This window comes from Astatotilapia calliptera, chromosome 2 (genome assembly GCF_964374335.1).
Source record: "Astatotilapia calliptera chromosome 2, fAstCal68.1, whole genome shotgun sequence".
Classification (NCBI taxonomy): Eukaryota; Metazoa; Chordata; class Actinopteri; order Cichliformes; family Cichlidae; genus Astatotilapia; species Astatotilapia calliptera.
Genome location: NC_137423.1, coordinates 23,514,365 through 23,540,001, shown reverse-complemented (window position 1 = coordinate 23,540,001; position 25,637 = coordinate 23,514,365). Strand labels below are relative to the sequence as shown.

Here is a 25,637-nt window from a genome sequence, read left to right as displayed (position 1 = left end):
CATAACCATTACATGATGAAAGAAAAATACAGGTTCTGTAACAGAGCCAGAGAACATACGCATTACTGATTTCCTGTTACCTTTTTCTTTTTTTCTTTTTCTTTTTAAGCGGACGTAGCATAAGAGAGCGCAAATCCGCTTTGGCTGCTCATTGGTCGAGAAATATGGAATCAGATGACGTAGTGGTTCCGGGTTTCTAGGTCCCAACAAAAGGTAACTTTCGGTCATTTGTGAAAGAGCGGCACACGGCTGACCGGGCTTTCTTCAGCTGAAGGTAAGAACGCTGTCAGCCTGCCAATACAGCATGGTATCACTCTCTAGCTGACCGCTGTAATCTCATTAGAGCCTTTATCCGTTAGTTAATATGTACTGCTAATATTGAGCAGGTTTAAGCGACAGCAGCTAACGTTAATCAACTTGCCAGTGAGACGCGCCGTGCCAGCAATGTGCGGCGGCTTTTTGTCATCATTTCGTCTGCCATGCCGCTCCTGACCCATTGTCGTTTCAGTGCTAGATAAGGAGGTCAGATTTGCTTCCCAGCTCGCCTTATTTTGAAGCACACCAATTATGTAAAGGGAGCAAGAAAGGCGCTTTAATTTTAATTACAGCTCGTATTGTTTTTCATGGTGTTTTAGCGTAACGTGTTACAAGTGGAAACTGCAAACCCCGGCTACAACTTTAGCATTTCCCGGTATTAAACTGTCGCTTTTGTTAGCAATACCTGCCCTAAACGGATATGCAGTGTTTGGCTTTTTACCGTTAGATAACGTGTTTATCACTCACAACTAGATATAGACGTGTGAGGAGATTTGCATCGAACCACTCACTCCCGTATTCCCGTGTAAAATGATTTGAATTTGCTTTTATTCAATTCCACCCAAGAGAGAGAGAGGAAAAACTGTTTTAAGCTAGTGGTCCATGGCTTTTCCTTCATCATCATCACCATCCCCACGTCCTGTCATCACACAGGAATGTTTTCAGGTTATTTTTATTTTCACAGTAAGAGCCCAGAAAAAGATCCTGACATATAAATATTTCTTTCTCCGCCGCTTTGATTCATCTGTGGGTGTACTGTCATTCTTTAAGATGTATGGACAGATGTGACGTACACTGAGGATATGATTCACGGAAATGATTCACGATGAAGAGTGTGAGCTTTCAGGATTGGGAAAGCCAGTTACGTGGTTTGACCTTCTCTTTCCATAAATGTCTTAATGTAGCTAAGTACACAGTGTTCTCTTATTTGCAGGTAACCGGTGTCTGTCTTGTGCCATGAAGACACTTTCCACTTAATAGCTGACTGCCGTAGGCTACAATTACTTTGTCACGTGCTAAACGGGTTCAGCACGTGACGTTTAGCCACAGAGCAAACATGTGGATATTGACTACATTTTGCAATTATGAGACACAATTTGTTTTAACTACTTTACCGTCTCTGCACTCTGAGGATATCAGCAGGCTGAGCTTGCTCTATAGTGACCCTTCCCTGACCACCAAGTGGGGTGAGCCTAAAGAGTATTGTCATTGGTTGTCTGCAGCACAATCCTCATTGGACAGTAGCCAGTCTGGTCAGAGTGACCACATCTCCGCACTACTTCATCCCTCCATGACCTTTCAGTTGACCTGTTGTTTAAAAGCAGGCAGGTGTTTGAGTGCAGCAGAGGACATTATAAGGAGCTGAGCACTGAAAACGTTCAGACATACAGAGGCGGTTTGGTACGCAGCGAGGAGGTGGTGAGGCTGTGGATAATTGCCGTGTGTAGCGCAGTCTTCCTGTCTGTAAGAAGAGGTAGCACAGTGGTGGAACGGTTTAGATAAGCCTCAGATACTGATGGTTAATAGTTCACTTTTTATTTCCAATCTAGTGTTTTGTCAGAGTTCCTTTAAGCAAGAAGTCAACCACCAGACAAACTTAGTTAACCAGCCAACTTCCCTTTTGTGACATCTCTTGGCATGCGATAGATATTTGGGTGAAAATCAACTTTCTTGCTTTTGACTTTTAACCTGAGTTATTTAAGTGATCTCACAGGCAGCTGATGAATGAACTGTATCAATTGACTGTATTGTGTTTTTTGTTTTTCTTTTCTGTCTCAACTTTAGCTTAAGCATTTTGTGGACCAAATATTTACATGCTACAACTGTGGGACTCTTAAGAGTTTAAGAGCTTTTTTTCCCCTCTTCCCGTCCAACACAATTCTCTTGACGCACCTCAAACATCTTTGGGGCCACCAAGCTTGAAAGTTTTCTGATAACCTACTGCTCAGCTCCCTTCCAGAAAAAAGCATGGGTCTTCAGTCAGACTCTGTCCTCCAATCTATCCTCCTTTTTCCAATCCACCTTATCATATGGCTGTACTCAATAGTCTCATTCCTGCCTTGGTACTACCTCACCGGAGCTGGCCAAGGTAAAGCTCTGTCCAAGAGGATAAAAGCCCGTTCCAAATCAGGATGTGCCGAGGGACCATACCGCTCCGTGGACCAATTTGATTCCCTGGCCAGGGAAGACTTCCCAGGCAAGGACACACTCGATAAGCTGTTCAAGCATGCTGTGCAGCGCTTCGGTGAAGCTGATTGTCTAGGAACCCGAGAGATTCTGAGCGAAGAGAACGAGACTCAGCCCAACGGCAAAGTTTTTAAAAAGGTAAGGTTGCTTAGAGTTTACTGCTCTGTTGACAAATGCGTAAGTGATCAGAGATGTTCGGTGTTATTTATGTGACCCTTTCTCCTTTTAGCTGATCCTGGGGGAGTACAAATGGTTATCCTACAATGAACTCGACTCCATAGTCGGTGAGTTTGGCAGTGGATTGGCGGCTTTGGGGCAGCAACCCAAAAGCACTATTGCAGTCTTCTGTGAAACCAGGGCAGAGTGGATGATCACTGCTCAGGCATGCTTCAGACACAATTTCCCACGTAAGTATATCTCAGCGCGTTCAATCCAAGGTTTTGGGGTCAGATAGCGTGAATGCTGTGTTAAGTGTTTCATAATTTAATTATCTCACTCACTGAGATCCTTTTTTAAACAATATTATTATTGCAGTGGTGACGTTCTACGCCACACTGGGGGAGGAGGCGATTGCTTTTGGACTGAATGAGACGGGTGTTTCACATTTGGTCACCAACGTGGAGCTCCTTGAGACTAAGCTGAAAGTGAGTTAATCCTTTACAGCACATGGTCCAACCACCACTCCTAAGAACAAGAGAAGCAGTGATATGATTATTCTCATGAGACGTCTTTGTTTACCATCTAACAGCCTCAATTATCATCACATGATTATAATTTAAGATGTAGCAAATTGTTAACATTAAAGTTTGGAAAGCCCAGAATAATGTTTTTGTCCACAGCTTCATGGATGAAATAAGGAACACAGAATTGATTTGTTAAAGCATTTTTTTTTTAAAGATGCATTTACTGGCTTTCTGTTACAAAGAAAATCCCAAAGGACTATCACTTTTTTAAAAATGTTACTTATAGAAGGAAATCTTGTACTTGGGCATCCTCCTGTAACATTTTTACTCTTTGCTTTTTCTGCATAGACTGTACTGCCACAGATCCCCAACCTGAAGCATGTGATTTATGTGGATGACAAGAAAATGAACACAGAAGGCTACCCAGCAGGGCTTTCCATCCGCAGCATGCAGTCCGTACGAGAGATGGGCAGGCAGCCGGAGAATGGTGTGTATTTCTGACTCACTCTGGTTGTGCTTTTTGTCCTATTTCAGGCACAGTACAAGACGGTAACGCTTTCCTTTGTTCTACAGTGGCTAGGGCAATTGTTGAGCCCCGGCCATCCGATCTGGCCGTTGTGATGTACACCAGCGGTTCCACAGGCAGACCCAAAGGAGTTGTCATTGTCCACAGTAACCTAATTGCAGGAATGACAGGCCAGTGTGAACGCATCCCTGGGCTCGGGTGAGTTGCAGCAATGGCTGATTTGTTGTATTTTAGTAAGGCTACTTGGAGATGTGAAGAAATCTAAGAAAAAAAGAAAGTTTAAGTTCAAATTGGAACTAAGGAAGTGCAGTCAAAGATCCTCAGTGTAAACATTGGAAAGAGGAACTGAAAATGTCTACTAATCGTTGGTCCTAACCAAGACTTTCAATGATTCTACTGTGGCAGGCCTAATGATACCTACATAGCCTATCTGCCCCTGGCTCATGTTCTGGAAATGACAGCTGAAATCTCCTGTGTCACATATGGTTGTCGGATTGGCTATTCGTCCCCACAGACACTGTCAGACCAGGTAAGCAGCACCGACGCCAGATTGCATTGTTTCTGTCACTGTAGTCTATATTTTAATTGACTCTTAGTGGTGTTTCTGTTAATATTTAGATGAAAAGTCTGGTTTATTTCAAGCTGTTGTTTTTCACAGTTTAAGTGGCCATTGTGACGATTGCGTGCCGTGGCATCGGTCCACACTTTATCTACATTGTAAAGATTTGAGGAAACGAGAGTTCACAAAACCAGATGTGAATCGTGTTTATCATGGCGAACAGTAGCTCTCCAAAAAAGCAGCTTTTTATATTTATTTTTTTAATCTTACTTAAAGGAGATGCCTAACTTAGCCCACTGGAAGCTTTGCTAACTGCGCAACAAGTCGGTTGGAAATGATGAGAAACACTTTAATAATGTCTGGTTTTATTAAAACTTGAGGCATGAGTTTGTCCACAAACCAGTGTGACTTGATCTTGCCTTTGTCGATTAGATTCTGTAGTCTGTGGCCACATTAGTCACATCAGTGGGAAGCAGGGCAGATTGAGGAGGAGTTACATTACAAAAGTTGGACAATATTTCAATTTTTATTTTTTTCCTTCTCCTCTTTAGTCTACCAGGATAAAGAAGGGAAGTAAAGGAGATTGCTCTGTGCTCAGGCCCACACTGATGGCAGCTGTGCCAGTAAGAACCTTGTTTTTTATTTATCCTGTTTGTGTCTTTCTTTATTTTATTTTGTTTGTCAACTGGTGTCTAAATAACTCCTATATGTTTGGTCCAAAAAGGAAATCATGGATCGCATCAACAAGAACGTGATGAGCAAAGTGCAGGAAATGGGTTTTGTTCAGAAGATGCTGTTTACACTGGGCTACAATTATAAACTGGAGCAGATCAGGAGGGGCTATGACGCACCACTCTGCAATGCGTAAGAAGCATCCTATGCGTTCCTGTGACCCTTGCACTAAAACATGATTGGCTTGTTTAACTTAAAATCAAAACACTGCGTGATCTCTCTTTGCAGCTTGTTGTTCCGGAAAGTAAAGAAACTGCTGGGTGGGCGAGTGAGGATGATGCTGTCTGGAGGAGCCCCCCTGTCCCCGGCCACTCAGAGATTTATGAATGTGTGTTTTTGCTGTCCAGTGGGCCAGGGCTACGGCCTCACTGAGACCTGTGGAGCAGGCACTATCACAGAGGGTAAGATAACATTTTGAGTGCCCAAAATAATGACAGATGAGTTCAAATTTAGGCATTATTTAATTTAAAAGAAACAAATCCTGACTTACAGTTTTATTTTAAGTTGGATTAACTAAAGTGCCTCAGTTCCCTAGTGATTTGCTGACTGGAAGCAGTCATTATTGTAGTGAGCCTGGCCAATAGTCACACAGGATAAACAAATACCTCAGGATAGAAGCAGATGGGCCTAAATTGAAAATAATGTTTAAATGACTGTTCTTAAGAAATGTTTTTCATTTTACAGTTGAAGACATCAGCACTGGTCGTGTTGGAGCTCCTCTGATTTGCTGTGAGATTAGACTCAGGGACTGGGCTGAAGGTATGTTTGGGGGGGAAAACATGCCGGGACACGCTTTTGCAGAATGGAAAGATCTCCATTGCAGCGTAATCATGTGTTTTTTATTTTCACTCAGGTGGCTACACCAGTAAAGACAAGCCAAATCCAAGAGGGGAGATCTTGATCGGTGGCCCCAATGTAACCATGGGCTACTACAGGAGTGAAGGCAACAATCAGGACTTCTTTGTGGATGAAAATGGTCAGAGATGGTTCTGCACCGGAGATGTAGGAGAGGTTTACCCAGATGGCTGTCTACAAATTGTTGGTGTGTATATTTCTTTTTCTGGGTGGGGGTGGGATGCTACTGTGAATGATACGTATTGTATAAAGCCCTTTGAGTGCTTAAGTAGAGGTTGTTTTTTTTTTTTGTTTTTTTTTTTTGTTTTTTTAAGTGCTATATAAAAATCAGTCCATTTATCATTTACTTTTTCTCATTAAGACCGCAAGAAAGATTTGGTGAAACTGCAGGCTGGAGAGTACGTGTCTCTCGGTAAAGTGGAATCTGCTCTGAAAAACTGCCCTCTTATAGACAACATCTGTGCTTATGCAAACAGGTGAGTGACCTACTTTTTTATTTATTTATTCAGGGAAAGTTAAAATGGTAGGAGATGCAATTTAGAGGCAAAGTTTTTCCATATCCTAATATATGATTTACATCTGGATCAACGAGTATAATGGCAGATTATAAACGATATGGGGAAACAGCTGAATGAATTTGCAGATGGTGACCTTTCCACGAGCTGTTTACAGTTCAAACATCATATTCAACTGCTGCAGGCGTCTGTGTTTTTACTCTAAACTTAAGAACACGAGTGCTTCTTGAAATATTTTTTTCATTCTTCACGTTTGACTTTGGAGAAAAATTACATTATAGCGATCAGTCATAGATTCATATCAGTTTCATATGCATGATAGGCCAGCTGAAGTTTTGTGCTAATAAACACTGACTAAACACAGATTTGCATATGACGGGTACAAACAAATATTATTTCACGAGATACTTGCATAAAGTTAGAATTACAGAAAATGTTATTCAGGGTCAGGGTTTCTTATCAGTTGATGCAAATGAACCAGGAAATGAAATAAAAGATAAAGGTACTAGTAAACAACCCAGATGACATTTCCATGAAATGTTTACTTGTACGTATGGTATATTCATCAGCTACAGGCTGTTTCTATTTGTACTATACATGATTGCGTATCTATAGAAACGTCTTTCACTTATCTCACACTTGGGATTTGAGATGATGATCTCCATTTGAAAATGTGAATGACACTTTATCATCAGTTTAATAAATGCAGTACATAATGCAGTATATGGACAAAAGAATTGGGCCACACCTTGCAATCATTGTTTTCTGTTCTTAGCATATACAACCAAGCACCTAGCCATGCGATCTGCCTTTGCAAACATCCGTGAAAGAGTGGGTCATTGTAAAGAGCTCACTGAATGTGAGTGTGGTGCTGTAATAGGACAAAGTTAGTGTGGGACATTTTTTCCCTACTAGATATTCTACAGTTGACTGTAAATGTATTATTGGAACCACAGCAACTCGGAGCATGTAAAGTTGCAGAGCAGGGTTTTATAAAGTCATCAACGATCTGCTGATTCAATAACTGCAGAGTTTTAAACATCAGCATAAACGCTGTGCACGGGGAGCTTCACGGTGTGGGTTTGCATGGCTGAGCAGCTCTTGTAGGTCATCCAGCACTTTTGTCCATGTAATGTATTTTAGCATATCGAATTAAGCAAGCTAAGGTTTAATTCATTGGGTAGGTGTTTTGTGTTTGTTTCTTTTTTGTTTTTTTAAATTATTATTTTGTTTTTTCTGACCAAATACAGTGTTAAGCAAGTGTTTATTTCTGGGCTCTTAATATAAACATAATGTGCAGGAAAACATTTTTCAACCTAAATTTAGTCCAGTCTGTTAAACATGTGTGTACTGTTCTAATTATGCAGGCAGGTTTAGTTCCGCTTCTGAAAAGGGGCACCCGGTTTAGCTACAGCAGTACTGACGTGTTGTCAGAACAGTTTAAACATGGTATATTGCATAATATTACACAGAGATGGTTACTCAGGATATCCCAGCAGTAGCAGTATTTCTCAACGTTGCCAGCACTTGCTTGTGTCTCACAGCTCCACTCCTTGAATTCTTTTCTCCTTTTATCATTCCACATCACTCAGCACCGCTCCTGCAGTCATTCTTTGCCTTTTTTTTTTTTTTTTTTTTTTCCCTGTGCTTATTATACCTTCATGTTTACACTTTAAATCATTTCCAGTCTCAGTTCTTCTCCAAGCTCCAATAAAATCAAATTGTTACTGTTCATACATAATTACCTGACAGGCTTTTGCGCCTACGCACTTGAACTGACAGCTTTCAGTGTGAACACCCAAACCGTCATGAAATTCTTCCCACTTCAGATGTGTCACCTGCACTCTGGCTGACATGAGAACTCCAAGTGACGTTTAAGTGTCTTAATGACGACTGAATCAACAAATGTAGCGCTCACTTCGACTTCAGCTGATATCGGAACAATTAAATATGGCGCTTAATTAGACTGAAGTGATTACGGCTGCAACTTGAATTAATTATTTTGTCTGTAGTTGTTCAGTGGTGGGCATGTGACGTAATGTTGAACAGTTTCTAAACTTTTTTTTGTTTGTTTTAAATTGTGTGCCCTTGCAGTGATCAGAACTATGTGATCAGCTTCGTGGTTCCCAATCAGAAAAAGCTCACAGAACTGGCCAAACAGAGGAGCATAGAGGGGACATGGGAGGAGATCTGCACTAATCCTGAAATGGAAAGCGAGGTCCTGAAGGCGATCAAGGAGGTCGCCACTAACAGTAAGAGTCTTTTCACAGCATTGCGATAACAGAAGCTTTGCAAGTTTTGCTTTCATCCATACTTTGTCCAAACGTGCCTGAACATCACTTTCCTTCCTTGTAGTTAAACTCCAGAGATTTGAGATTCCAGTGAAGGTGCATCTGAGTCCAGAGCCGTGGACGCCTGAAACGGGCCTAGTCACAGATGCATTCAAGTTGAAGAGGAAAGAGCTGAAGAACCACTATCTCCATCACATAGAGAGAATGTATGGGAGGAAGTAACTTCCAGCAGGCCCACACCACCCAGGAGTTACTGCTTTCACCATAACCACGATTTTGATGTGCAAATATTCCTCTGGTTACAAAGCTGTAGTTTATTTGTGTTCCACAGCTTCACAGAGAAAAGCGTAAGCTATAAATAGTTGTGTGTGTGTGTGTGAATGTGTGAGAAGTTGTGTTTGTAAGAGATGCACCAAAGTGTCAGTTTTTGTTATTAGAAGGGTGAAAGGCTATTGCAGCTCTCAACTGCCATCCATTGGAAATTGCTGGGACTCTTATTTGTAGCTGTTAGAAACGGCACCTTCGGTCCACATGTTGCTTAAGTCTTGCTGCTGCTTTCATTGAAAATGTTTCAAAAAATAAAGGAAAAAAAATGCGACCATGATCACAGAGGCATGTCATGCTGTTTTGTAAAGTTGGAGTACTGATGTTAAGGTGCCTTCAGTCTGCAGTTCTCATGTAGTCGAGCAGAGGTGGTAGCTAGACAGTAAAAAAGAAAAGTTACAAAAAAGGCTGAATGCCGTGTTTACTTGAAAGGAAAAATACTCCCCACCGCAGACACATCGACACGATCAAGAGCATTTACAGTCGTTTGTCCGTGTCTGTGTATTTAGCTTTGATTTTGTTTCTTACCTGTTTTATTTATGCTTTAATGTTATTTTAATGGTTTGTTAAGAAAGGAAGACCAAAATGTGTTGGCCTAAATGACTCAGGAAGACGGACAAATGTTTTAATATATGAAGTTGTCAAATGTGGGGTATAGAAACATTTTGACAAATGTTTGTAGGCACCTTATTTAAAAAAAAAAAACACACAATTAACTACTAAACTGCTTAGCCTTTATTATAGTCACAACTGGCATACTGTAATACTGTGCGTACTTTACCTCAGTTAATAGGTTATTGTACGATTTGGTATAAAGGATCCTCTGAACTCAGTTTTAATGTGTTTTCTATGTATTTTTCCAAATACTATCATGTTGGTGGATTTGCATTGTTAAAAGTTTTAAGTACACAGACGATGGCAGTCACTTTAGTTGTTTGGTGAACCTACGTGTATTTATTACTCCCATCATTGCAGTCACATGCCATGTTCGACATTTCAAGAATAAACACCTTTTCGTACTCAGTGTTGTATGACACTTTATTTTATTACAAAAAACTGAATATACAAATGCAATATTGATTATTATTAAGGTGATCACTGCTGAAGCCTTTGTACACTTCAGGGGAAAGCAGAGCCTCAGCTATTCCAGTCTTGAAAGCGGAAACAGTCGCTAGCGATCTTCCACACGGGCTGATCGTTGTTGGGTGAAGCCTGAGCTGTTAGGAGAAAGTTCTGGTTGAAAAAACGCTGTTTGTTCCCTTCAAACTTGACTATGCCACCGGTCACCACAAGCAGTGTTGTCTGGCCTTGGGTTGCTTGCTCTGTGAGTGAGGAGAAGTTAGTTATTTTCTAAAGCAGCAACAGAAGAATAAAGGTTTACATTCATGTTTTAATGAGACAATATGATTAATGGGGATCAATTTAATAGTTCAAATGTGTTGAGTTTGGGATTGACCCACTGACCGTGCACAGGCTGGCAATCCAGTGTTTGAACCTGGAACTCGCTGGATGGCAGTGACTCAAAAAACTCGCCCAGGGCTTCCTGTCCTGACACCGCATTTCCGTTCCACACCAAGGTAGCCTTGTCCAGGTAGAGCCGGATTAAGTTCTAGCACATGGGAGCCAGACAATGGTGAACATTAACAGCAACAGTGCCATCAGCCTGTAGCAGAGCACCATGCTCATTAGCTCTAGTGAAACTGAAAGGTTGTGATCTTTAAAATGAAAACTATCACTTTAAGAATAAGACTGCTTTCACTGCAGAGGAGCTGTGGGTTAGTGGGGAGCTCATAGTTGAATCCACTTTAATAAATTTACATCACAGGCCCAAATAAGGAAGTCTTCACAATATCTCTTACTTAGAAGATTTTAAAGCTAAGTTTCAACATGCTATAACCTACACTCATTGGCCACATTATTAGGTACTTATTCAAGCTGGAGCCCAACCGATGTACTGACCAATATATCAGGACTTATAATGGCCAAAAGATGAAAAACGTAAAGATGAAACACCCAGAAGAGCATCTGTGAATGCATTCAAACCTTGAAGCAGATTGGCTACAGCAGCAGAAGACCACAGGCTGTCACTCCTGTCAGCTAAGAACAGGAAGCGGAGACTACAATTCACACGTGCTAACTAAAGTTGACAAAATACAGAAGACTAGAAAATGTTGCCTGATCTGATGATTTTTGCTTTCTGCTGCAACATTTGGCAGGGTCTGAATTTGGTGTAAACAAAGTGATAGCACAGATCTATCCTTGTATCAACAGTTAAGGATGGTGGAGGTGTGATGGCGTAGGTCAGTGATTCTTAAAGTGTGGGCTGCCCCACCCCCGGCAGGCCACAAAAGGTACTGCAGGTAGGCTGCAGTAATAACAGAAATTCAGTTTGTAATTACTCACAAGTATGTACACTTAAACATTTATATACATTTATACATTTATCTGAAACAGAAATTAAAATTGGTAACTGGAGGTGGTTAGTTTGTGATATTACTCATTACTTTAACTTAAACTCTGTATTGAAGGAGTGGGTCACACATTGGCCTTAACACTTTTCATACGACTGCACAACATTAGCAATTTATAGCTAATGTGGTTTGTGTTTTTGGAATAACATTTTCAATGAAATACGTCATTTTCGTTTGGTCTTTAACATTTATATTGGAGTTTAAGATTTTTTGGGACATTTTCTTGGTACATGGCTCCTTTGTACCAGCTGTTTAAATGTCACATCTTAGCTGACGTTGCTGACCATACGCATCCCCTTGTGACCACAGTGTAGTCATCTTCTGATGACTACTACAAGCTCTTCCATCACATTGCAAAGCTCAGGCCGTCTCAGACTGGTTTCTTGAACATGACAATGAATTCACTGTAGTAAAATGGCCTCCGGTCATTAGATCACAATCCAACTTGGCCTTTCAAAGTGGAACAGGAGTTACATCATGGATATGCAGCTGACAAATCTGTGACGCTGTCAAGTCCACAAGCACCAAAATCACTTTGTTGAATCTTTGCCATGAAGATTTAAGACGGGACTGAAGGAAAAAGAGAGGCGCAACTAGAAATGTGTGCCTAATGGAATGACCGGTGTTCCAGATCTACTGGCGTTTAGATCTACTGGCGTTGGTCGAACAGATGTGTGGCAGACTTGCGTTTCAGGAGCTGCTACCGACAAACCAGCAAAAAAAAACGCCAAATGTGTCACCTGTGACACTTGTGAGGTTGTCTCAAACACACTCCGTCAGTCTTGATGCTGTTGAACAACAAAATGTTTAAAAATGTGGCGAGTTTACCTGGTGATATCCTCATGCGCGACGCGATCGCGAAAACAGCAAACAATTAACACCACGCCGATGTTGTTCACGGGACAGCAAGAGTAAACGATCGGGAGACTCTTGTCGTCGTTATCGTTCCCCTCGCACGGTTTATTTCTCCGGTTTCAGCGTTTTTGCTTCACAACTACAGCGAGCAGTTTACTTTGTGCACTAACATGGAGTCGAGTCAACCAGCGCCACCTCTGGCCAAGTGCCACAGCCTACAGCCAGATCAACCTGTGACACACATCTGCAGCACGTTTGAATTCGTGTCATGCACAACACATTTGTACCTTTCAATTGTGTCTGTTTGTGGGTCATGCAAATAAACCTTTGAAATGAATGAAATGATATCATATATTCCTTATTGGCCTACATTTGTACAAAATTCCAAATTATATACACAAAGTCATAGAAATCACCACTCCAATTGGTCATCATGATTTTGATATTCTCTTTTTCCATAACAATGAAATACACCTTGGACAAATATGACAAATCAATATTTAATTAGTGTTGTCACATCACATCCTGTAAGCAGAGTCTGCCTGTGTCTTTTCCCTGGAAATTAATATTTCCAGCCAATATAGGCAATCCATCAACATGGCTGGGGAGTTGGTAGTTATATACAATCTGTATAAGTGTGGTTAATCTAATGAAGATTTGTAAGGAGATGGCAGTTACTGTGAATTCACAGCAGTTACACAGTGATTAGTAATAAACAGCCAGTGAGAGTGAGTGGATTTAAGAAAGTCAGTGACTCAGGTGTGTCGCTTGGTTTGTCATCTGTTTGTGAGACTGGAGGAGACGTAGAAATCTTTTGTTTTAAATCTTAGTTAGGAAGGTTCCTGTTTGAAAACAAGCACTTTTTGTGAGAAATGCAAGAAGTACATCTGCAGAAAGCACACAGTTACATTCTGTCCATCATGTGGACAAAATCGAAAATGTTGAGCATTGAAAAACTGAGAAAGTTGGGCAAGTTCAAAAGAAATGTGTTTGTAAGAACGAAAAACCAAATTGTTCCTAAAATAGTTATGTAAAGTCTAACAGTTGTATGTCTGTGTTCTACATGTTTATCTAATGGGAAATAAAGTTGCTATTGTTTTATTGCAGTTTTTGGATAATTCTGAGTGGATTTACACAGTACGGATCTAAATGACCCGCAACAAAATCAATGTCAATTGTGTGTTCTTCAACTTAATACAAGGGTTAATTTCCAAAACTTCCATATGATCTTCAATTTGTAGCAGATCCACTATCACACAGCAGCTGGAGCAGTTTCAAATGGAGGTCAGTCCTAGTGATGTGACATTCTGTATCGAGGCTTCGAAGCTTGTGTCGAGTAATTGAGGGGACGTTTCCGCGATGCGCGTAACGAGGCTTGCTTCATTTATGGGAGGAGCTGAAAATGAGACGTCCGAAGCCTCGCTGCCCGGCTGTACCACGTGACTGGTTCAGGAAGTGGTTCGAACTTTGCCGCGAGCTATGACAGAGATATAAACCCCTCAGACTTCATTCAAAATGTGGGTGTTTGATGGAGAGTTGCTGTTAGTGAGAGTTTGGAGACCGTTTGGAGGTTTATGAGAGTGAGGAGAGAAAGTCAGGAGAGAATGGAGCCAGCTAAGAAGAGGAGGATGTCCTCCCCTGTGTGGGAACATTTTGATCTTATTCCTCCCAACAAGGTAAATTTCTACAGAAGATGTATTTTCATAATACTGATGGTGCAATACAATTTATGTTAAGCTGTCTTGCCTTTTGTACAAGGTGAAGTGTTTGCTATGTGCCAGGGAGCTGGGATATAACAACAACACCTCATCCATGCTTAGGCACTACAGAGCTTTGCATGAGAATAAGGGGAACACCGATTGTGGGGCAAGACCAGGTGAGCCATCAAATGCAATGATAATATAGCATGCAGTAATGTTACTAAATGATATAACAATATTATACAACTGTAATAAGTTACGTGTGTGATATTTATATTTGTGCTTTGTTCTCCTGAGGAAAGACAATAAAGACAATCTCAAATAGATGAAGACCTGGTTAGCATGGTGATTGAGGACTCCCAGCCATTTAGCATTGTGGAGGACAAAGGATTTAAAAGATTTGTTAAATCATTAAATCCTAGCTATGTTCTCCCCACTAAAAATTAGGGGTGCAACGATACACAAAATTCACGGTTCGGTTCGGTTCGATACTTTGGTGTCACGGTTCGATATTTTTTCGATACAAAAAAAAATGTTCATGCCTTTTTAATTTGTCATTTATTAAAATTATAATTATATATTTTAACACAAAAGTACAGTTTTTAAATTTAACCCTAACCCTTGTGCGTGTTGTTTTTTAGCTCGTCATATTGCAGCCACAGAAATTCTTTTGTCCATGAAACCATAAAGCTGCACTTTCTTTTTGCCTTATAGTCTGATTTGTCATAACTTCTCCGTTTTGTGGTAAGCTTTTCTTTGGCTGTCACTTCTTCACCCTGACCTGTCTTATTTGGCTCAGCAGAACTAAAATATATATCTGTCTGTGAAGGTTCTCAATCATCCAGGTCATCGTAGTGAAATATATATCCTGCCGCACTCACATAAGCTCAGCGATTCTCTGCGCGATCAACCTCTCACATGTTTAAGCTGCGGGAGATTTCACTTGTCATGTTTGCATAGTAAGCTAACAATTAATAAGACGATGTCAGAGGAATTGGTGCACAAATTATCATCACTCACAGATCAGTGCTGTCGCTCTCTATACACAGTTCGCGCAATTGCAAAGTGAAAGCAAAAAAACAAGCGCAAATTCAAACACGATTTCAATATGTCACATATTGACAGTGGCTCACCCAATGACATAATTACCCAGCTACATTTCTGAAAGAATGCAAAAGCATTGACATATATTTTTCCTTCCTACAATAGCCCGACAGGCAGGGGAGAGATAGCCCCGGGACGTCGGGCTAGCGATATTGCGAGCCCTGTATCTGATTGAGGAATCACTCATCTTTGGAAAAGAGAGTTTATTACAGAGAAATGTCTCTTTCCAAAATAAAAGCTATACTATCCGCTTCTTCTGGGCTATATTCTCAGCAGCATATTAAACATATCAGGTCTCCATAAGGAGAATCCTGTGCTAACAGCTGTCTAAATGACTCGGCTAAAGTTTGTAGCATGCATGCTTGTTGTTTTTGTCTTTGCACTAGGATGATGTCGGTGTAAATGTGCAGTCATATTCGTTGTGTTCCCACTAGTGCTTTCAGGTTAATCTCGTTGAAATAACCTTAACGCCACAACACGGCAAATCTCCGTTAACGAGCTACCCTATACAGAGGGGCTAGACGGCCAACACGTTAACGAGCTAACTGCGCTAACACACCAGTTCCCACCCATGTAATTGAGCATTGCATGGCACATCCAACATACTGTTTTACTTTAGTCCATGACTCGCTTACCTTCAGGGTCATACGTCACATGAAAACCAAAATAATTCCAAACGCCAGATCTGAATGAGGGTGGGGAGGTCCACTTCTGTCTCGCTAGCTTGCCCTGCGCTCTTCCTTCTGACCATGCTGTCTGTGTTGAGTGCTCAGTGAATCTGCGTTCGACTACTCCGCCTAGGCTGCACTCTCGAGCCTAGGCGGAGTAGTCAAATGCAGATTCACTGAGCGCTCAACACAGACAGCATCGTCAGAAGGAAAGTTGATAAAATAAATTACAAATTTTGTATTGTTCTTTTTTTTTCTCCCCTTTGGTTTTCTTTCTTTCTCTCCCCCTCTTTCTTTCATTCTTTGCCCCTGTCCTATCCCACAGTCATGTCTGTCCCGTTTGCAACTGAAAATAAAATAAATTCATAATTATAATAAAGGTCAATCAAATGGAGCAATATGATGATCCACTTAAAATAAATCCTCTTGGCATCTTTCTTGGCCTCAAGACAACAATTCTGATGGCTATAGATCCAAACGGGACACAAAAAAAAAAAAAAAAAATTGAAAAATTGAAAAAAAAAATTTTTGAAAAAAAATTGTATTGTTCGATACATATGCGTACCGAACCGAAAGCACTGTATCGAACGGTTCAATATCGATACGAATATCGTTGCACCCCTACTAAAAAGGTCATAAAAGCAGTGAAAATTTAGTTTTTACAGAATAAAATGTGAACAGGCAGGACTGAGGCCTCAGTGTGTAGCTGTCCATACCTCAACGTTACAAAAGCACAACTACTGTCCACACCCCAACCACACCTCACCTCACAGTAAATGATCATTTCCATTTTAAGCATTTCCAAATAATCATTTTCCATACTGCCAGTATAAATATACACAGTATACTGCCATCACTACAATATAGATGTTTTACACACTGTTTTATACACTTTTGTTGTTGACATTTACAGGCTGTGTGCAAAAGGCCACACTCTTCAAATTCATGCCAACTAATATTTTTACGTCCAGTAGGTGTCCTACTAGAGCAAATGAAGCTTCAAGAAGCTTTGCGCTGGGATGAACCAATTGGATGAAAAGCTTCAGTGCTTCATGAAGCTTCATCTGCCCATCACTAGTCAGTCCACTACTACCATAGCCTACTACTAGATTAACTTGTGACACATCTGCACCTGCTGCTATGATCACATTGAGTAGAGGCTGAGTGGCTGCACTTACCCCTGGTACATCCAAATCTACCCACAAACATGTTGAAAGATGCAATGCCAGCAATGTGGATTGTCAACACTGAAAACAATCAGTAAGCAAAGACAACAGGGATAAATTTTTTCTGTTTATTTAGCACCCACAACATTTGTAGTCGCCTTCTGCACAGGGGAAGTCCACACACACCGTGTGGTACCACTTTCCACAGAAGGTGCATTCAATCTGCAAGATTGAATGAGATTGTCAGAGTCATTGTCTGACTGTTTATTACTAATCACTGTGTAACTGCTGTACATTCACAGTAACTGCCATCTCCTTACAAATGTTTATTAGATTAACCACACTTATGCAGACTGTATATCACAACCAACTCTGAAATGTTCGTTTGCAGAGGGAAGACACAGGCAGACTATGCTAACGACATGTGATGTTACAACACTGGTGAAATATTAGTGTGTCATATATTTGTTCACGGCATTTTTCTTATGGGCAAAAGTATTGATATCAGGATGGTGATTCTTATGATTATGTGTATGTCATTTGGCATTTTGTACAAATGTAGGCTGATAATAAATACATGATATCATTTCATTCATTTCAATGGTTTATTTGCATGACGCACAAACAGACACAATTGAAAGGTACAAATGTGTTGTGCATGACACGAATTCAAACGTGGTACAGATGCGTGTCACAGGTTGATCTGGCTGTAGGCTGGGGCACTTGGCCAGAGGTGGCGCTGGTTGACTCGACTCCATGTTAGTGCACAAAGCAAACTGCTCGCTTTAGTTGTGAAGCAAAAACGCTGAAACCGGAGAAATAAACCGTGCGAGGGGAACGATAACGACGACAAGAGTCTCCCGATCGTTTACTCTTGCTGTCCCGTGAACAACATCGGCGTGGTGTTAATTGTTTGCTGTTTTCGCGGTCGCGCATGAGGATATCACCAGGTAAACTCGCCACATTTTTAAACATTTTGTTGTTCAACAGCATCAAGACTGACGGAGTGTGTTTGAGATAACCTCACAAGTGTCACAGGTGACACATTTGCCGTTTTTTTGCTGGTTTGTCGGTAGGAGCTCCTGAAACACAAGACTGCCACACATCTGTTCGACCAACGCCAGTTGATCTAAACGCCAGTAGATCTGGAACAACGGCACTTTCGGGCCACCATATGTAGTTTGGTCTTACAAATTAATTTAAGTTAAATTACAGAAACAAAACTCACCCGCCTCTTCTTATCCATACAGTCGTAATAAATGTTGACAAATTCTTCTGAATATCTGCATGACTGGTCGGCATGAGTCCTGAAATCCTGAAGAGATAACTACGTATTACTCAAAGCTGGACACGGTGATTTAACGTGTGTTTTTTTTGGAAACGGCATGGAAAAGCTTACCAGGGTGGTTGCCATATGAACAGATAAATTATTGGAAACAACTCAAAACAAAAATATTACAAAAAGACCGAGAAAACGTCACAATTCAAACTTCTTTTCTTCTCTTGTTATTCCTTTAGCAACCAACACATTTCTATCACACTGGGTATTACTTCCTCGGGGCACCAACTCTGCCTACCAAAATAAGATGTCAGTACAATCTTTCAGACTCATTTAAGCTTCTCTCTTCCGAGTTCCACTTTCATGTCGTGTTTTTTACATTTTAAGGAAACAATAGTGGTAGTAAATGTTGACTGTGTGGATAATAACGCGGAAGTGGCGTGGCAAAGTCAGTACCATTTTGGTGATGGAGTTTTAGTTTGAAAAGAAAAGGTCGACCAGCGCGGAAAGAGAACTCATAATTTCCTGAGTCATTGCTTCTGTGGTTTATTAAACGAAATAACTAAAGAGTATCCTCAGTAAGCTTTAATATATTTATTTGGACATTTAGCTATATTTTAAGAATGGAGGGGTCTGTGTCCAATGTGGAGGTGTGTAACTTTGCTTACACGGGGCAGTTTGAGAAATTAAAACAGTGCATCCTGTCAGATAAAACGCTTGCCTGCAAAACAGACCAGGTAAGAACACATGACCCACCAGTACAGCCTGCGGGAATTCGTTTTTCCCTACAGTAAATCGGAATAATAATTTTCTTTTTAAAGCAACACAACTTTCTGTGATTTCAGGACCGGAGAACCGCGCTGCACTGGGCTTGTTCTGCTGGACACACCGATATTGTGGAGTTTCTTCTTGACATGGGAGTTGAAGTGAACCTGCAAGATGATGTAAGTTTATTTGTGGGTACATTAATTCTTTCCTTCTGTAGACTTTTCCCTATAAGGTGCCATGTGACCATTAATACAAGAGATATACTGATGAACACATTGTTTCAGAATGATGCCACTGATGTCTGTGTTTTGTTTTTCGCTCTCAGGCTTCGTGGACCCCTTTGCACATTGCAGCATCTGCAGGCAGAGAAGACATCGTGAGATCTCTGATATCCAAAGGAGCTCAGCTCAACTCAGTTAATCAAAATGGATGCACCCCTCTGCACTACGCCGCCTCCAAAGACAGATATGAGGTAACATCCACAGGTTGCAGTATTAGTCCTCCATACTTCTGCAGTCAGTTAATACAGTTGTGTTATCTCCCCGTTTAGTTCAGTGGTGCTTTGTTTCTGCACATAATTAATTATATAGTGTTGTGCAAAAGAGTTTGGACATTTGTCTGCTTTTTCCACTTATCTTCGGTCCAGTTCTTATACCTCACAAATTTCAGAGAAGTATTTTTTCCATATAAGCCACATAACACTAACCTATGAATCATTCAAACAAACAAAAAAAGACACCTAACTCAAGGAATGAGCCAGTGTTGGCTGCACATAACAGACGAATTAGCAAAGAACTAATTTTAAATAGTATCTTTAGGCACTTTGTTACTAGCAGCTTGTCATGAAAACACAATTCATTCCCATTTCTTTAGTTAAATCTACAATAATGCCAGAGATAAAAAAAAAAGAAAAAAAAAAAGATTAAGAGGCATAAAATGTCTTGTACGCCAAAAACATGGCAAACCTCACCACGGTGTGCAGTATGTCCTTTAAATGAAAGTGGACAAGTGGACGACAAAAGAAGTGGCAGGCAATCTACAACAAATGCAACAATATATTTAAGTCATTTTCTCAAAAAATAGGAAAAATCAAGGAAAGACCTGACATAGAACCTGAGAAGATGCATCTCGCACTTCTGTTGACCCATCTGCTGTTCACTGAAGCCTCAGAAATGGTCTCAGCTGAAGGTTGGCTATCAAGAAGCCATTCTTAAGGAAGGAAAATAGGGACAAAAGGCTCAAGTATGACAAATTACACAAGAACTGGACTGAAATCGGTGGCAACACATCTGATGGAGTGATGAATTTAAATGTGAAACTTTTGGTTAAAATTGTTGTCAGTGGTGTAGCTCAGGGGAGAAGTACAGCTGTGAGTGTCTTCTAGTGATGGGCAAAGCACAGCTGTGTGAAGTAGTGAAACATTTGAAGCAGCTGTGCCAGGATTGTACTGAGGTTTCAAAACAATTTCCACAGTGACACCCACTGGCCACTTTTACTATTGTCATGTCTTGATGATGTCTACTCTGTGAACACACAACGTGTTTTGCACAGTTCTAAATAAAGCTATAAGTTATACCAGGCTAACAATAAGTATGACCAGCGCATGATTTGGAGAAATCCTCATTGACCAAAGCGAGAAAAACTTTGAGACTGATGAAGCATGTCTCACGCATGTACACACGTGTTAATATATTAAAGACTCTGCATTTAGTTATTTATTTTTATTTATTTTTAATACAAATTACCTCCTCAGCCTTGGAAAAACTACAATTAAACAGTACACTTCTTGTGGGTATATATTGGTATATTTTGTTTTGTTCTTTTTACTTTTTTCCAAGATGTGCTGTTTATTCAAATGTTTACATCATTGCTCCAAATACATTAGTGCATCATGTGCCCTTGGAACAAATGCATCAGTGAGGTATGTATTTTTTTTGACTTCTACAGTGCCATCAGTAATTACACTGTGAATACTGTGGGTGACACTAAACCTGGCTGTGGTTGCTGTTGCCACTCCTGGTGCTGCAGATGACTCTTAAGCTTTTTTACCCACAACCTTAAAAGCCTGATAGGGTATTTTCAGATTTATACTGTAGGCATAAAGGGGTAGAACTGGTGCCCGCTGGTATTTCCATAGTTTGCGATGTCATCAGTTTTTGTTCTACACTTAGACACAGTGGGTAAGCCCCTGAAAGCTGAAGTGAAACACACCAAGACTTCAGTCAGCTATGGCCATGTGATCTGAGCTAATGCGTCCTAAGCATTTTGAAAAAAGATAATTATGCAAAGTAGGACTTTTCAGGGCCCAGTTTACCCGACATTAGTACAATAACACTGGCTCTCAATATAGTAATAATCATTAGGAATGATTGCATATTAATTCAAATTAATTGTTTATCTGTTGCTGTTATTTATTTTTTTTTTTTTCAAATTTTGCCCTCGCTTCCTGCAGGTGGGCCCTGTAATATGCTACAGGTGGGGTGCTGAATGGTGGGTTACACCGGTGGGTTTCTTGTTCTCTACACAAGCTCTACTGGTGCTTCACACACAAATATAGAAAGTGCAACAGAACACAGGAAAGGGGGATAAATGCACTTCAATAGAGTAAGCATGGCAGGAGGCCAGCTTGAGACAGGGGCATCCATGGGGGAGGCAGGTGTTGGACCCTACAGCACACCTTTATTCTGTGGCTTGCCTTTGCTGGAATGTCTAAAAGCCCTCCTCTTCTTATTAGGATAATTTTCATTACATTTTTTTTCTTTCTCTCCCGTATAGTATGACTAATGTACCTTTGTCTGCTGCTTTTACTTTCCTCACATCAAGATAAACAGTAATCCCATCACCTACACCCACAACCGTCTTGCTGTTTCTTGTTATCTTTTTTTTTTTCTTATTACCCCTGTGTTACCACCCCTTTATTATCGCTGCGCCCTATACACACAGGGCTTGGCTTATGAGTAACCACTCTCTGTCACCTATAAGTCACGCCCTGTACACGCAACAGGTTATTAAATTTTTGAAACATGTTCTCATCCAGGGTACCAGGATTCGATTGTGCCTTTTCGTCTTTTCTTAGATCAGCATAAAGTTTTCTCTTTAGAATGAAACTTGTAGATATGAGCTTTAGTACTTTTAAGGAAACCCTGTAGGAATAAGTAAAATATAATTATAGGTTGCTTATACTTCTCAAATGTGCAAAACAAAACAGCTTTTCTTTAACAATAAACTTGTTGTGCTGAATATTTGTCTCCCCCTTGTGGCACATAGAGGTATTACAAAGATACCGTCAACACGTGCTTGTAATGTGTTCCCGCTGTGTTCACTGCTTATGTACAGTTTTCAGTTAGACTCTAACCTTTCCTCTGGACATGTAATGAAGTTTTATTTCCGTATTTGTTTTTATCTGGAGTATTAGAAGGTTTTACTGAACATTTCTTATTTGTTCTGAACCATCATCACTAATACATCAATACATCCCGTCTTGCTCTCTGAGAAGGATCCCTTGGATATAAGAAAAGATGATTTGTCAGCTTTATTTAAAAACAAAAAAAAACAAAAACAAAAAAAAATCACTATCTGCAGCTTTATTTTTAAGATGACAAGAATGTTTTATTCAATATAACTGATAATAATATAACAATAAAAGGACATAGCTATCTCAAAAATCGTGGCATTGTTGTAGCATGTATGCTGCAGTACCTATATCATTGCTAATATTACAAAGATTTAATAAAGACCTATGTATATATGGGAGACTTGAGATGGTGGGAAACGGGGTCCAACACACTGCAACAATCAAGATGCATTTTTTTTGTTAAATCAAATGTGCATATAAAAGATCATGAAACTGAATTTTTTCATCGTCTTCTCTCACAAGGACTTGGACATGACATGAATGGATTTCATTGTACATTTACAGGATTTTATTTCAACCACAGGTTTCTTTTCCCAGTCAGGATTGTCCTAACTTTCAGTCTCACTTCCTAACGTGAAACTTCCACATGACTGTGGTAACCAAAATGACGAGATCTGAAAACGGGTATTTCATAGAAACTAGAAATAACTGGATGTAAAAGTGTGGTTTTCAGCTTGTGAATGAAACATGGTTACCTCTTTGCAGATTGCCCTGCTGCTGTTGGAAAATGGAGCAGACCCCAATGCTACTGACAAGCTGGACTCTACGCCTCTTCACAGAGCATCTGCCAAGGGCAACTACCGGCTCATCCAGCTGCTTCTCAAACAGAGTGCATCAACAAATATTCAGGACTCACAGGGCAACACACCTCTGTATGATTACATATATGTCACATGCAATTTTTTTTAACATCATGCAATATGAATACAAAGATGAACTCTAATTATACCTAAAAATAAAATGTTTTCTTACTTATCCTAGCAGTACTAGAAGTTATCATCCACATTACATTAGCTATACAGTGTGATTAGCATTGGGGGGGGAGGCATTTCTGTATTTATAGTTATGCATTGATTTTTATTTTTTTCTTCTCCCAGCCATCTTGCATGCGATGAGGAGCGTGTTGAAGCAGCCAAGTTGCTGGTGGAACATGGAGCGAGCATTTACATTGAGAACAAGGAGGAGAAGACCCCGCTCCAGATAGCAAAGGGCAGTCTTGGGAACATACTCCGTCAGATCGTGGAGGGATGATGCTTTATCTGACCGACGCGTCTTGTTCCAGCTCAAATCCCCACCACCAACCGCCAAGTTACATTCTAAGATTTCCCATCCCGCTCAGTCCTCCTTAAGCGGTCCGTGTGGAAGATGAGATGATGGACTCAGATGGTGCTTTGAGACTGCACAGATCTTATTTGTTGTCTGAGCACAGGTTTTCAAACCCCACAGGCTATTTTCTATTAAATTTGAATTGTAATGTAAAACATGAAGTTCAACCTGTTAATAAATGTGTTGTTCATGAATGACGTACTGCTGCCTTTAGTAATTTAAGCTATTATTGCACAAAATATTGTGAATGTTTCCTACATTTTTGTTCTTTTTATTATTAGCTTATACCCAGGTTCCTTAAAGACTAACTGAAAATATTGTTGCCTACCTGCAACAGTATTAACCTCTCACCTGGTGATGGTGACATATAGGTGTGGCTATGTGGAATATGGTTAAATCTGCAACAGAGCTTTATCTGACCACACCCCAAAACCCTGGACATTAAGAATCCTAAGCAAACTTTTTTTTTGGACTTCTCAGATTTCAGATTAACTGAATAACAAATAAAAAGTTGTGCAGCTTCATTGTTTTTAAGCTAAATCTTAAATAATGCGTACCTTTGTAGCATGTCAACCTGACAACTTCCCAGCACAACAGCTATTTAAATCCTGCAGTAGTCATGCAATATATGTTATATGTTTTTTATAATACTGCCAATACAAGGAACAGTGAGTGGAAAACAGAAGTGGCCAGGTTTTCCCTATTGACGTAGTGCTGCAAAGCGTTTGTTTCTTGTTCCCTGTTCCACATGTTGAGATTATGGCCCACATTTTTATTAGCGGAAGTTTTCAGCCTTCTTTTCTATAGTCTGCCTTTTACTCAATGGCTGTGAAGGAAGCAGCAAAGGGTGTCTTCATTATGACAGGCTGTCGACACTGAAGTGGAAAATTTCCCCCACAAGCAAAGCAGGTTTTTGTGGAACATGACTGAAACTACCACAAAGGAAAATAAAGCTAGAATAAGCATGAAACTGCTGGGAAGGCAACTCTCACTTGTAACTCAGCTCAAAAAAACAAATGGATAAGTTGATGGAAGCCAAATGATTGCTGGAGAAAACGGAAAGAACAGTAAATAATACTTTTAAAGGACTCTGAGACAAAAAAGAAGAATACATGAAAGTGAAAAGACTGTCACTTAACAAAAATATCAAGTTTTAGCACATGCTAAAAGATTCTCAGTGTTAGGAATGGGTCCAATGTTCTACCACATTGAGTTTGCTGGGATCTGGCCAGCCTATAAATTGAGGAAGCTTCAAATTGCCTAAAAATAAATGAATAGTTTTTAGGTATTTAAAGGATGGCCAAGGTGAGCAACAGCACTCAAGTATGCTGTGACATTTAAATGATGTTCCTTTGGTATTAAGAGGCCAAGAGTAACCATTTCAGCACCATCAGCAGCTGCTTGAACCACTGATAAAAACCAGGCTGGATCCACGACTTCATGTCGTTTAATCCAAATGTACAATTTGGACCCAAATGTACAGTACTTTAACTCTGGAAACAGAAGCTGTGAGATGGACCTTTAAAAAGGTCAATCCTCACAAAGCTCCAGGACCAGACGGCATCCCAGGCCGGCTTCTCAGAGTGTGTGCCGACCAGCTGGCAGGGGTGTTCACCAACACACCACCCTCACTCACCTGGAGAAAGGGAATACATATGCAAGGATGCTCTTCATCGACTACAGCTCGGCATTTAACACCATCATCCCCTCAAAACTTGCCACGAAGCTCGTCGACCTTGGGCTGGAAACACCAATCTGCAGATGGATTCTAAACTTCCTCACAAACAGGCCCCAGGTGGTGAGAGTTGGTAAGCACACCTCCTCACCACTCATCCTAAACACAGGTACGCCACAGGGTTGTGTGCTTAGCCCCCTCCTATATTCCCTGTTCACACACG

The 25,637-nt window shown here is 40.4% G+C and overlaps 3 protein-coding genes across 5 annotated transcripts; 2 read left to right on the top strand and 1 right to left on the bottom strand.

The window, feature by feature from the left end:
- Positions 1-135: 135 nt before the first annotated feature.
- On the top strand, positions 136-10,011 carry acsl4a (acyl-CoA synthetase long chain family member 4a). Its single transcript, XM_026188559.2, has 15 exons — positions 136-274; positions 2,101-2,640; positions 2,732-2,909; positions 3,037-3,146; positions 3,534-3,672; positions 3,759-3,909; positions 4,117-4,240; positions 4,822-4,893; positions 4,995-5,134; positions 5,231-5,403; positions 5,687-5,761; positions 5,856-6,044; positions 6,219-6,333; positions 8,467-8,624; positions 8,728-10,011. The coding sequence occupies exons 2-15, from the start codon at positions 2,284-2,286 to the stop codon at positions 8,883-8,885; spliced, it is 2,139 nt and encodes a 712-aa protein (XP_026044344.1). The 5' UTR covers positions 136-274; positions 2,101-2,283; the 3' UTR covers positions 8,886-10,011.
- On the bottom strand, positions 10,008-18,598 carry nxt2 (nuclear transport factor 2-like export factor 2). Its single transcript, XM_026188584.2, has 4 exons — positions 18,351-18,598; positions 18,180-18,266; positions 10,452-10,596; positions 10,008-10,309 (listed from the first exon to the last, which is right to left on the bottom strand). The coding sequence occupies exons 1-4, from the start codon at positions 18,363-18,365 to the stop codon at positions 10,125-10,127; spliced, it is 432 nt and encodes a 143-aa protein (XP_026044369.1). The 5' UTR covers positions 18,366-18,598; the 3' UTR covers positions 10,008-10,124.
- Positions 17,697-23,933, top strand: psmd10 (proteasome 26S subunit, non-ATPase 10). 3 transcript variants are annotated; one of them, XM_080287708.1, is made up of 6 exons: positions 17,697-17,901; positions 19,076-19,174; positions 19,324-19,470; positions 21,451-21,501; positions 23,119-23,285; positions 23,511-23,933. In XM_080287708.1, the coding sequence occupies exons 2-6, from the start codon at positions 19,145-19,147 to the stop codon at positions 23,662-23,664; spliced, it is 549 nt and encodes a 182-aa protein (XP_080143834.1). In that variant the 5' UTR covers positions 17,697-17,901; positions 19,076-19,144; the 3' UTR covers positions 23,665-23,933. The 3 variants fall into 3 exon arrangements, with proteins under 3 accessions (XP_080143834.1, XP_026044358.2, XP_080143827.1); XM_080287701.1 differs by lacking the exon at positions 17,697-17,901 and adding an exon at positions 18,729-18,967; XM_026188573.2 differs by lacking the exons at positions 17,697-17,901; positions 21,451-21,501 and adding an exon at positions 18,460-18,967.
- The last annotated feature ends 1,704 nt before the right edge of the window (positions 23,934-25,637 follow it).

Bases quoted from the DNA above. Each gene is read 5' to 3' on its own strand.
- psmd10 (XM_080287701.1), top strand. From the start codon at position 18,854: ATGGAGGGGTCTGTGTCCAATGTGGAGGTGTGTAACTTTGCTTACACG. The intron at 19,175-19,323 runs GTAAGTTTATTT...TTTCGCTCTCAG, and splicing joins AAGTGAACCTGCAAGATGAT to GCTTCGTGGACCCCTTTGCA. The intron at 23,286-23,510 runs GTATGATTACAT...TTCTTCTCCCAG, and splicing joins TCACAGGGCAACACACCTCT to CCATCTTGCATGCGATGAGG.
- acsl4a (XM_026188559.2), top strand. From the start codon at position 2,284: ATGGGTCTTCAGTCAGACTCTGTCCTCCAATCTATCCTCCTTTTTCCA. The intron at 6,334-8,466 runs GTGAGTGACCTA...GTGCCCTTGCAG, and splicing joins ATCTGTGCTTATGCAAACAG to TGATCAGAACTATGTGATCA. The intron at 8,625-8,727 runs GTAAGAGTCTTT...CCTTCCTTGTAG, and splicing joins CAAGGAGGTCGCCACTAACA to TTAAACTCCAGAGATTTGAG.
- nxt2 (XM_026188584.2), bottom strand. The intron at 10,597-18,179 runs GTGAGTTTTGTT...CCCATGTGCTAG, and splicing joins GTATGGATAAGAAGAGGCGG to AACTTAATCCGGCTCTACCT. The intron at 10,310-10,451 runs GTCAGTGGGTCA...CCTCACTCACAG, and splicing joins GGATTGCCAGCCTGTGCACG to AGCAAGCAACCCAAGGCCAG.